This window comes from Python bivittatus, unplaced genomic scaffold, assembly GCF_059951505.1.
Source record: "Python bivittatus isolate LINGU-HERP-01145 unplaced genomic scaffold, Pbiv_v1 ctg000190_np1212, whole genome shotgun sequence".
In the NCBI taxonomy this organism is placed as follows: domain Eukaryota; kingdom Metazoa; phylum Chordata; class Lepidosauria; order Squamata; family Pythonidae; genus Python; species Python bivittatus.
In genome coordinates, this window is record NW_028277042.1 from 14,504,519 (window position 1) to 14,517,532 (window position 13,014).

The 13,014-nt window shown below is 36.8% G+C and overlaps 1 protein-coding gene across 1 annotated transcript in view; it reads right to left on the bottom strand.

Annotated features, from left to right (window-relative positions):
- Positions 1-13,014, bottom strand: part of ITFG1 (integrin alpha FG-GAP repeat containing 1) — an 83,014-nt gene that overhangs the window by 51,280 nt on the left and 18,720 nt on the right. Inside the window, exons 7-8 of the mRNA XM_007433392.4 lie at positions 6,570-6,631; positions 3,526-3,610 (exon numbers count right to left, since the gene is read on the bottom strand). Of these exons, the coding sequence (XP_007433454.2) occupies positions 3,526-3,610; positions 6,570-6,631 (147 nt within the window). The remainder of the gene's footprint in view (positions 1-3,525; positions 3,611-6,569; positions 6,632-13,014) is intronic.

A 13,014-nucleotide genomic window follows, 5' to 3' on the forward strand; every position in this document is an offset into this window, starting at 1 on the left:
TTTCTGACAAATTAAACTGTTGCTTTGGGTATTTAACAGTCAAGAATTTAATTTTGGGTATTTACTCAAGAAAAATAACATGACACACATATGACCCCCCCACACTAAGCTCTCATTTTATGCTTCTTGAAAATGTGCAGTTTCTTGTATCAACTGGCAAATCTAAAAAATATTGGGCTCATCTAAACTAAGATGCTCAGAGTAAGTCTGCTGAAATAAGTGGTTGCATTTAGTCAAGGCCAACTACTGTTCATGCTTACAAAGAGAAATAAGCTTTTTATTAAACCTAAAACTTAGTTTAGTAGCAGCTCCCAAATGAGTTTTTAAATCCAACACTAGAAGATGAACACATTCCTAAATTGCAGCGCCTCTAGAAATTACCATCAACTTTATTAAAAGATATTTTAATCAGTCCCAGCTCAAGTCACTTTGCACGTAAAGACACTGTAGATGTTGTAATTCTAAAACGGACACCACTGAGAACATGATTTAATAAAAGTGACTAATAGAAGAACGACTAATTACCAGTTATTAATGTTCACTGCACCAAAGTGGCTGAAACAGTATTTCTCAGTTTTGTTAATGCTGAAATACTGCTTTAAAACAAAGTTTAAATTAAAATTTAAACTGATTAAGAAGTAAATTGTAGCAGATGAGCAACATGGAGATTAAAGATGTATTTTCTTAATTTATTCAATAAAGATGAACACAAGAGGTTGAGAATGGTTTTCACAGAAGAGGGAAGAGCTCATTTATGGTATAAGGTTGGTTTTCTTCCCCTACGCTGCTATTTTCTACTAAGAATTTTTTTTTTCTTTTGGATTTCCATTAAACTTAATTTGCAAAAGACTATTTTGGAAATGAATAACGTACAATTTCATGAGAGATCAAAACAGCCTCAACAGCAGTGGCTCTTTCTAGATTGCATTTATTTGATTTCTATTCTAACTACTCTTCAACAGCTCAAGAATTATTTAAGAATTACCCTTTATTTTTTTCCCCCAACAATCCTATGAGGTATGGTGGGCTGAGAGATCATGACTGAGTTTCCATAGCTGAGGGTATACCTAAACCTGGGCCTTGCTAGTCCTAGCCCTTCATGTTAATTCTCCCTTTTACTTTACAGTACTCATACGTATGACTCTGCAAAGCCCATAATAATGTGGCAATGAAAGCAACAGCCCTTTTTAGTTGCTCATTTCAGCAACTGGGAAACAAGTGTACTGTTTGCAAGCGTGTAAGCTCCTTGAATGTAGCCATCTTTGTTCCCCATCAGCATCCTTTTCATTTGAATACAGTTCTCCCCAGGAAAAAAACTCATCAGGTATGCCGCTCAAAATTGCCATTTACATGGGACCAAGTACATTCTCCAATTATCCTGGAAAGGCATACTCCAACTACACTCAAGTGATTGAGTGTATCAGCAGAGAAGCCAAACAAATGGTACTTCCGTTATGTGGAGGCTAGGGGAGGGAGAAGACAAGCAAGTCAACTGACTTCTCCATTGGCGGTGGGTGATAAATTTGTACTTCCTGAAAGTATACCCAGGATGCGCCGCTATAATGAAAATTTACACACTGAGTTTGCAACACAGCTGGTAGTTCTAAAAAGGGTATAAAATGCACTTATTTGTACTGAAAAATTGATACCCAAACATTAGGACACTGTGTTATACCAGGTGGGTCTCCTTTCTCTCTCTCGCTGGAGTTTGTTGTTGCCTACCAATCATATTGTAAAGAAGGATGGTTGTTCCTGTTTTTGATATGAAGCTATGGCTTAAAAAGGATAACTCCAAATGGCCAATTGTCTAGAAATGTAACGCATTTGAAAGCCTTGCTGAACAGCATCTGTCTCTCTTCTGCATCTTTTGAAATTTAAGTTAATTTGCGTCTTCTTAAAATACGGCATATTTCTAAAATTACAGCTTCCATTGAGTGATACCATTCATTGCTGTAGTGGTAGCTCTTGGTGAAATGAAATTCTAATCAGATTATTTCTTTACATCTTTCAGAATAAATGTAGTTGATGCAGACTTCAGGCTTATTCGCATTCATGGCATTTTTCAATACCATCTCCTTTTGAGGAATCATTAACAGCTCTCTATGACAGGTTAATATAACCCTCCCCCCCAAAAAAGAAGGATAAAAATCCCATTATTTAGGATTTATTATGGGCTTTCTTTCTTTAAAAGATAACAGTATATGTAAATACTATTATAACCAACAAAAATCCCTGGCAGATTTGGTGGTATACAAATAGTATAATTAAAATCAAATCTGATTTTAGTCTTTTACTTTGTTCTACAGCAAGAGTTACAGTTTAGAGACCCACTGAACACTTACCCAGAAGTGATGGTATTTAATTAAAGGTCAAGCATAAAGGCATGAAAATATTTGTGGGATTTTTAAGCATTTATTTAGAAGAGAGAACAAATTGGTATAGGATTCTGCCACTGTTTATTTTCAAATAAATAGACACCACACGTCTTAGGACAAATAACACTTTCAAGATCCTGGTTAATAAACTCTTACACTTAATCTTAGCCAAAAGGCCGAGAAGCGATCTGGTTAATAAACTCCTCTCCCCCATTTTAGATATATTGGAAAACAGTTTGATTAGAACAGTGTTGTCCAAACTTGGCCACTTTAAGATGAGTGGACTTCAACTCCCAGAATTCCCCAGCCAGCCTTAAAGTGGCCAAGTTTGGACAACACTGGATTAGAACAAGGGGGTTGGGAAGAGCAAAGTAGGAGGGTAATTCCCTGATATTTTAAGAATCAGAATTCCAACTCAGCTTCTTCAGATTTGGATGAAAAATTAATGTAGAATTCATTTTATATTCTGAGCCATAGAAACAAAATGGAGCAGCAGTTATGTTCCTTTTTAACAGAATCCATATTTGTATCCTGAATCAAATAACTATGGACTTTTAAGTTTTATGATTATTAGTTATTTGAAAGTTTTAATATTATACATGCAATAAGCTCTTTAACAAGCCCATAAATGGAAACAAAATAAAAAGAGGAAAAAGTGCTGATGATCAAATACAAAATAAAATTAGAATTAAAACATAAAGCACCTGGTATCGTAAATTTAATGACAACAATGACATTTTGGAATTTTTGAAAATACATAATAATTCCTAATCTGGCCCTTAATTAAAAAGCAACAGTATTATTTTCCCCCAAAAAACTGTTGCTTGCCAAAGATCGCTCAAAATGCGATTCTCACAAAGTTAAGAAAGCTTAATAATAATTAGTATTTATGATTTAAAACATGAGCATGTTTCATCAATTTTTTTTAATAAGCACTGTAATTTAAATCTTTCTCATGTATATCAGAGATTAAATGATAAAGTGCCTACAAAATCTTGTAGCAATTTAAAGTTTAGAAATGTGTTTTCCTAAAGAGCAGAACAAAATGGTACCATCACCCAAACAGTTTCTACTGTATAAATATACATTCTTACATACATAGAAAATAAACATAAATCAAATATTTGGAATAAGGAGAAAGGAGTCTCACCAAAATCAGCAAATACTGATTGTCCAACAACAACAACATCTTTCGGTTTTTCCTTTATGTATGTAGCTTTGGAAAAATTCCCATCCTGTCAATGAAATATATATATATAAAAATGGCTATCAATCCATAAATATGTCTCATAAAAACTTGGAAAATCCGAACATAATAATCCATGGAGAACAGAAAAACATGCTATTTTGGTGGAGGCAATATATTTTGGGTTTTTATTTTAGCATACTTTTGAATGCTAAATAAATAAGTTTATCAATTGTTTGATAAACTAACTTAAAGCTTTTGAAACTTGTCCTTGAGACTCTAGTATATTTGGCAATCTGGCACAAAAACGTTAAACGCTTTGCGTCTGTCCTGACCGTATACCACAGAAAATAAAATATCTTACTCAACATTTTGAAAAATTGTTCATTTGGAAAATGGCTTTAGAGCAAAGAAAGCTTTCTTTTAAAAACAAACAAACAGGTGTCTATTTCTCTGTAATGGAAATAATCCACCAGCAAGATCTTGGGTTGCATTACTTAATTTTTTTCAGTCATTTCACTAACAAAGGAAATAGTCCTGATAAAAAGGAAAATTATTGTAGCTTTACCACTTCTTGAATGTTTCTTAATAGATTTCCTTCCATCCATTTTGTTAGAGAAACTTGCAAATATTCATTGCTATGAAATCCTGAATAGATACTTTAGAAGAGTGTTTCTCCACCTTGGCACCGTGAAGACGTGTGGACTTCAACTCCCAGAATTCTCCAGCCTGGCTGGGGAATTCTGGGAGTTGAAGTCCACACATCTTCAAGGTGCCAAGGTGGAGAAACACTGCTTTAGAATAATCATATTATGAGTAGTGGATAAACTACTACTGAAACGGTGTCTTGCTATGACTTTGGCAAAAGAATATCTGTGTCTGTAACAAAGATGAGACAAAGGTCAACACGTGCAGATGTGAACAGCATTAGGTTTAAACCAGGATAATTCTGTTTCAGTCAAGTATAGTCTCTTAATTCAAAATTAAGATTCTTGGTACTGAACTCTGAATAAAAAAAAGTATCACTGCCATGTCCAAATCAGGAAATGAATTGGCTTCTTTAAAATGGGATCCATAATATCCAGACTGAGACAAAATGAGAAACCATGGTTACAAACATCCTGGTTTAGCCTTCATCTGTGAAAGAGTTCCGTATGTGAATTAAAGATTTGGGCAGAAACATTAATATACAAACTGAGGCACAGTGACTTAAACTAGCTTTCAATATTGACTATAACATTCAGTCAAATTAATTATTAAGGGGAAGAATCAATTTTAGTAATAACTGAATAGCTTTGAAAAGGTTTTGGATTTAAGATTACAGTGAGTGTGTTTTTATGTACTTGCTAGTCATGTGGAAATTATTATAACTGAAAAAAAAGTCTTCTAAATATAGTATATTGGAACTCAAGCTGAAGTGAGTAATAGTTCAAGATCATCAAGGACACGTTTCTTTCGGTTCTTAAAAGTACAGATGAAACTCCTGGTTCAGATAACAAGGAAAATGTGTCTTATTCTATTAACTGAACGGAAGAATACTGGTTACTCTCACTTTATATTACAGATCAGTCTTCAAAAAGTAATTTTAGAGAACAGGGCAGAAAGGCCCCAAAATAATAACTCTTATACATTAGGTGATCATTTAGTTTCCAAAACCAATAAGAATCAATGTCCAATTATTCAGAGGCAAACAGCAATGGTATATTGTATCAAGGGTTGGAGGTTCCATTCTCTGATATATTTTAATTATCCTTATCCCTTTTCTAATGTGTATCCTAAAAGAATTTATTACAGTAACTTTTTTAATACCTTAAGTGTAACAATATTATCACACATAATACTAATTCATTCCTATTTTATTTTTAAGTGGGCCTGTGACTTGTGGACTACATGAATGGGACAGTTCAATTTGGTTTAATAATCAGAAGCACTGAGTATGTAACATGCAGGTATTTCTGAGGAATAAGCATTTTGATTGAAAAAAGGATGCTGCGTATAAGTAGTCATTCTTCCACGTTTTTAGATGGCAACTTCAGGAAAAAAAATCCTTGAACTGCCATTAGTACCTATTGTCAGAAATCTTCAAAACCTGGACACACCTACTACGCTTCAGCAAAATGCTTTACTTTCTGGGTACGGAAATGCTTACAGTATTTACATTTTATTTCTTCCAGATGACTAAGGACAAAGTTAGTCTGAAGTTTGAGATTAGCAAGGGACATTTTGAGGGAGCGCCACGGGGGCAATGGCCTTGGGCATCTCACATGAATTCACCTCCCTCCAATGGATGCAAAAGGCCAGCGCTCAAAATGGGGCTGACACCTTTCACTCAAGGAAGAAGAACGAATGGGTACAAATAGCATCCCCAAAATTATTTTAGTATTTTCTGTTTGCTGTTTGCTGTTACACTCTTATGCTCAAAATGGACAAAATTCAACAGAGAAAAAAAGAATACATTCAATGAGAAAAGAAGAAAGGGGGGAGATATAAGGGCTCATTCCACCCATGGGCCACTCAGAGCTTTAAAGAGGCCCTAGGATTCGCTGTTGGCCCTGCACAGAACTGTACTGTAGACTTTCACTGGGACTTGAAGAAAGGAATCCGACTTCTCATTGAACCAGTTTTTCTCCATTTTCCAAGGGAAAGGGGGAAAAAAAAAGTCCCACTGGAACGTTATAAAAGCATGGGCCTCACAAGAAAGGAGTACCAAAAAGAAGACACAAATTTTCTTCCCAAATTTAGCCTACTGACAAATCAAATGCCAGCAATCCTACATACGACATCCCTACAGGAGTCTTGTTCAACACACACATCAAAGCACACTGATTGTCTTAATTGTTATCCAGGCTAGGATCCCGCAGATGCTGCTCTTCAAGTGGCATCCATGAGTCCAAAACTGGTGCTGATGACAGTCTCTAAGGTGCAGATTCTTTATTCCCGAAATTAGTATAATATATATATACTTAATATATAATTATTTCCAACTTAATGAGACTGGGTCTCTTTACCTGATTTACCCATATTTCAAACTGAGCTTGTCCAGATTTTGACAGTGTTGTAAGAAACAAATCTGTAAGATGCAAGGGACAATAATTAACAAGGATCAATACAGTCATAACTCACATTTTTTTACAAGTATTTAATTCAACCCAGTAAATCTAAAAACCATATTGATGAATCTCCCTCCACTCCCTATAATCCCCAGAGCGTTTGGGGTCAGCAGAGAGCCCCACTATGACTCTCTCAAGTAGACAAGGCACATGAACTCAGAACGCATGGCTTGGAGATTGCTTGCCTCGGTGTGCTGAATGACTTGGTTTCTGATTGACCGACTTAAATATATTTAAATATATTGAGTTTGTTTGCAACCAAAGAAGAGGGATTGAGAGGCAGAGGGTTAGCTGCTAGACCAGGGTCCATTTCTTCTTTGGCCTAGGGGCCAAAGGGGATTATTGCTGGTGACAGTGTGACATCAATATTGGCCTTGTTTGGGAGGCTTTGGTGAGATGCTAAGGCGTCAAAAGGATCTTTGCAGAGTCCTAAGGCAACAAATCTGTTTCTTAACTACTCTCATGGAAAAAAAAAAGGGCCCCTAATGGCTTCTTTCTCCCCCTTTCTATTTATTTTTAAAATGGAGGCAAGTCAAAAAAACCAGCTCTATCGTGGTGCATGATTTTTTAAAAAAAATCATGAATATAAAATCTATGAACAGGACAAGACTAAGAAGCATCTTCAAAACAAAGAGAGACTGTGTTTGTTTTTCTTAGAACCAGCCAAGGGTACAATAGCCGTGGTGTTTAGTTATTGGACGGGTGGGCGGAATTGAGAAAAGGAAAGGGAAAAAGAAGAAGAAAAGGGAGAGCCAAACCACAAAAACTAAGAAAAAAACCCCATAATTTAAATGTCAAAAATGTTTACTAAGTTAGCAATACAAACAGTACTTAAAGGGAAATGCATCTTCCATCTATTGTTAATCCTCTTCTTTTCTTCAATAAATTTTTCAGTAGTGACATCCTAAAACTTCTAGCACAAATCACATAAGTGCTTTAAAATGAGGGCAAAACCAGAACAAAGGCCTGAAATGATACCTGTTTTCAGGTGCACAACAAGTTAAAAGTAGGGAGCTAAGATTATTTTGGATATGAATTGATTACTTGGTTCCATAGACAGGATACCATTTAATCTCTGTACCCTTTATGGTTAAACTTGTAGGTTGCATCTCGGAAAACCAACAGGACAGGCGACTAATTCAGCACAGTCTGGAGATGATGAAGGCTTCTTAATGGTCTGATTAGTTTTATAAAGTTATTATAGTTTCTTCTTCTAACATGATAAGCCATCTTGGGGACCTTTGCAGTAAAGAAAAGGTAGGGAGACTCTTGTGTCATGTAACAAGCCTTTTCAAACTTCCTCATTTCCAGCTGTATTTTTTTTTTTTATTTGCAAATTTAGAAAAAAACGAACTTGCTCCTTTGCCAATAAAGTATTCTTAGCAGGTCACCAAAGAGGTAATTTTGGCCATGTTGGCTAGGAATTATGCCACGTTTAAGTCCAACACATCAGAAGGGTACCAGGTTTGGAAATACTAATTTCAAACATTTATAACATAATTTTGAAACTTATATAAAATAAAGCAAAGGCCTCCTTCTGAAATTATGCTAACGACTAAAAGAACCAAACCTAGGAAGATGTTAGGTTATCAAAAGTATTAAAATGCTTTATTTCAAAAAGGTGGTTTTAGATTTCAAGAGCAAAGTTTACAACTCAGTTTGTGCCATTAATTGACTGCAGAGATCAAATTATATTGGGCATAACCAACCTCTATCTATGGATGAGAATGACTATCCATATCTTTTAACAGACAGGTATTATATTGGTTTTTATTGACAAATGATGTTTTCCAATTATGAAACTCAATGAAGAATCCTTTGGGATTTTCACTATTAAGCCATAGCAGGGAGGAGTAAGAACACCATATTATGAGGCCAAAGACTTCAGTTTAGTCATGAGCTATGAAAAACCCATCCTGCACCTCAGTGAGCTCCTGAAGCTTATTTTTATGTTCAATAGTATATAAGGTAAGTGTTATTACAAGAAAACCAATTAATTCTTGATTTGCATCCTCATAGAAAACAAAACTTTACTGGGAAAGAAATAATCATGTAGCACAACATTAGCACCCACACACTTTTCAAATTGCATTTTCTAAAGATCTTGAAATATAGTTCCAAGCTTGTAAGGCTTTCTGTCACTTAATATTATGCTTCTGATTTATTACTTAAAATGTATTATTTTTTTAAATGTGTTTTTCAAAACAGTATTTTCAAGGTAAGACTCTAAATCACGAAAAGTCTTTTCTCTGGTTTCCTTTAGATGCTTTGGACTATGTGTTCCATCATCCTCAAATGTACTGCGGGGGTCAGCTGGGAGTTGCATCAGTCTGGGAAATGATGCATTGGAGTGAAGCAGGCAGACAAGAACGACAATTTCCATCCTCACCGGGTCATATCAGCGTCTGCCAGGGAATCAAGGGTCACCAAATGTGTATTTTTGTGTGGGCACCTTCGAGTCAGTCCTGACTTCCGGCAACTACAAGTCCATGTAATTTTCTTAGCAACTTTTTCAGAAGTGGTTTGTCACTGCCGTCTTCCTAAGGCTGAGAGAGAGGGACTGGCCCAGAGTCACCCGGTTGCTTTCCATGCGAAAGGCAGAACTAGAACTCAGGTCTCCCTGCTCCTAGTCTAACATTTAAGCGCTAGACCAAACTGCCTCTCTATTAAATGCCCAAGAAAGTAAAATGGCATTTATCAGCCACCAAATCCAAATCCAAATGTATTTGGTGCCGGTATGGGGAAAGGTCCTTGCGGCCTTTCCTGATGGCTTCTCCACTGACTTTCTGGGGGAGCCAGCCTGCAGAAGACTGCAAATGGCGATCACATGACCACGGGGCACTGAAAAAGCTCCGTGCCGAAATCCAAATGGGATTTTCAGCCACGAAGGATTTTCAGCTCCAGAGTGGAGAGGCTTCAGAAGCCTCTCGGCTCTGGGGCTGAAAATCCAAGCGGTTCTGAGGCCCTCATGCACCTGACCCACACAACGCCCCCTTGCTCCCTCCCCCACCTGCAGTGCCTGGGGCTTGCAACTTCCTGCCAGCTTCCCACTGACTTGATTGTGGGAAGCCAGCAGGAACTTGCCTCACCTAACGACCTGCGATTCTCACTTAATGACAGGAGCTAGAAGTGCTGGGATTGTGGTCACTAAGCAAAGTGGTCATGTGATGACCCGCTTAACAACCACCTCGCTTAGTGACCTAAATTCCGATCCCAATTGTGTTCATTAAGCGAGGACTACCTGTATAGTGCTCCCATATAATGTCCATGTGTATCAAACTGCTGCATATAAGCTATTGGGTCACTCAATTAAAGCTTTCAGGAATTGGAAGAAGGCAATCTAAATCAATTAAGAACATGGCATGAGAATGTCACGAAATTAGTTATTGTGCAACTCCTGCCCCCACATCTCTGCAAAACTGACAAAGGCAATAATTTCTAAAATAGAATCACATGTTAACAGTAAGAGTAAATTAACTTTGTTGGACCTTGAATTAATAATAAATGTATAATGGGAAGGTACGTGCAGAAGTTGAGAATAATCACTTTTCTCATTAGAGAGTTACCTAGGAACATTACTCTTATGGCCTCAGATGGTATTTCTGGGCAAGTTTCAGGATTCATGCAAACTGTGGCTATGTGTATTTTCCAAAAAGATTGGAAGGCTATTACAATTTGAACACAAAAGCATACAAGACAGTTTATAAAATTAAATTTAATGAAGTCATAATCATTAAAAACAAGGAACCTTAAGAGTTAAACAATATTACAAAACAAACCAACTCTCACTAGTACAGAACCTAGTGAAATATATTAAAAACCCCAAGCTACCAATAAAAACCAAAGTAAAAAGCTTGAAGAAAACTAGGCAAATTTGGGTATCAAAAAGTATTCGTAATGGCACCATCGACATCATGGCAGGAAATTCCATAACTAGGGTGTAGTTGGGCTACCCAAGAGAAGGGATGAACATAGAACAGAAATTAAACATTATTTACAAAGTCATACAGTAGTCCTTTCAAAGAGGATCTGAGCCCAGAGTGCTTTTATTTGACTACTTGTTTTGTACAGTTATGAGGTTGCAATCTCATAATTTTTTTAGACAAACTTGTAATAAATTGGAAAGTAGGAGCTGGCTTGTAAATGGCTAGATAGCTAGTAGATTTATTGCTAAAAAGGAACACATGGAGGGAGGAAAGTGTTGCCTGCATTATAATTTGTAGTGCAAAGGGCAACACAACCAGTGTGTTTTTCCCTAAAGTATTCTAGAACATCTTTTCACAGAACCTGCTGTATGAAGCAGATATTTTCCTGAATAAAGAGCCACAATACCTGGATCTTTTCTTTGCACAATGCCTACATGGAATGTGGCTTAAGAAGTGAAACACAGATACACTGCATCTAGGTCAACTGCTGCTGGGTAAAATCTTTGCAGTCAGCTGATCAGTTCTCCTCTTCAACACATTTCTTTCATTTATTTCAACAGAAGGGATCAACTGTGACAGTTGTGTACTTATTTTCCATCGTTACAAGCCATTTAACCCAACTCGGTGAACTTTAGATGCATACATTGCATTTCCAGATGCATTTTCTATGCTCAGGGAAATTGGGCAATTAGTTGGGGAGTTTGCAAGTATTCATAACCAAAAAAAAAAAAGCTGCTGTTCTGAGATACTAACTTACTTTTTACTACATTCCCACCTCTGTTGACTGGGGAATTTTGATTTCAGATAAAACCTGGATGCCCAGTGTGGCACTGCAACATATTCCTTGGCACCCACAAAGTTTCCTGTCTCATTTTTAAAAAAAGATTGTTTTAATAATAAAAAAAAAGAATAGAGAGCTACCATATTTCAAGGCAAAGCACCAGCCTTAAGCATCAGCTGTACTTCTACAATGCCTCTGGGCCCCACATAGACCCACAAAGAGATTCTTAAGAAGTAAGACTGGCTGTAGCTCAACAGTGGTTGCTCTCTAACCACACCTCTGGTTCATGCACGCTTTATGACTTACCATATCCACCGGGGGAACCATTTATAAAGTGGCTATGAGAGGCTGTCAAAATTCTAACAGTGCCCACAAAGGGTTAGAAACCCCCGAGTGATTGTGATTTAGTTTACATCCATCAAAAGTTGGCACCATGAAGCCTCCTGCAGCCTCAAGACCTTTTCTGTTGGCCCCTGGAGCCATCTTTGACCACAGCAGCCTAAAACTGATATGCCATGGTTTCCCTCCATGTTGAGAAGGGGAATACACAATAATTAAATCGTAACCCCTAAAACAGCCTGGACATGCCTCTACATGTAACAAAGCTCTCCCTGAGCTGCATCATCAGCTCACCTTCTGTAGCTACTGCAGAAATGTAAACAGCAATGCCTGGCTACCCAAAAGCTAACAGATGTAGGAAGGTCCTCAAACATGTCGCATATTAGCAGTATGCAAAGCCTACTGTTCCTCTAAGTTCTGCAAAATTACTGGAACATCTTTGATATGAACAGGTTGATGTGGTCCAAAGGAGGAATAGTGCATGTTCCACATACAAGTGCCCAGAGTCTGACTCAGTGGGACAGAGATGGGGCACAGAGTGGTTTTAGTGCCAGGTATCAGTATTTATTTAAGAATGCATTCATTATGCTCAGATAAAAAGCCCCAAACATTTGGCAGGTCTCCTTTATTTCTTTTCATTCTTCACTATCCAGGTCCCTCATCAAACAAATTAATAGTGAGCAGACAATGTTTGCACACGAGAAAGAAACTCTGAAGGATGTCTACCACACAAAGCCACATTGCCATTTTTAAAGCTTTACATGTTCCAGACTATTTTAAAAACTGCCATTTGAGTATATAAGGGCTTTTCCAACCAAGTGAGGTGTGAAGAGTGAAGAGCAGGCCATCCACATCAGAGACCACTTGAGAATATCTTTGGTTCCGAACTCACTGAAATGGCCGAAGTGACTTGTTTGATTAGAGAAAAGACAATATCTACATCTATTGGTGATGGGAAATCTCTTATGGACTTTTTATATATAGAAGAAAAAAATGAACTTATGATTTATGGTTTTGATATTAGATAGGATAGATAACAGAAAGAAGAGAATCACAATTAACTTTAGAGAGAGTGGTCAATTTATAATTGTACTAATACGTTGTAAAGAAGATTGGAAGTTACTTCTTTATATTTTTTTCTTTCTTTTCTATTTTTCTGCTACTCTTTCCTTTTGCACTTTTTTCTTTCCTTTTTTCCTTTTTTTCCTTCTCTCTTTTGCTCTGTTTTAATTTGTATTAGTCTTATTCTTGTGTTTAAAAATTTCAGATAGATAGATAGATAGATAGATAGATAGAT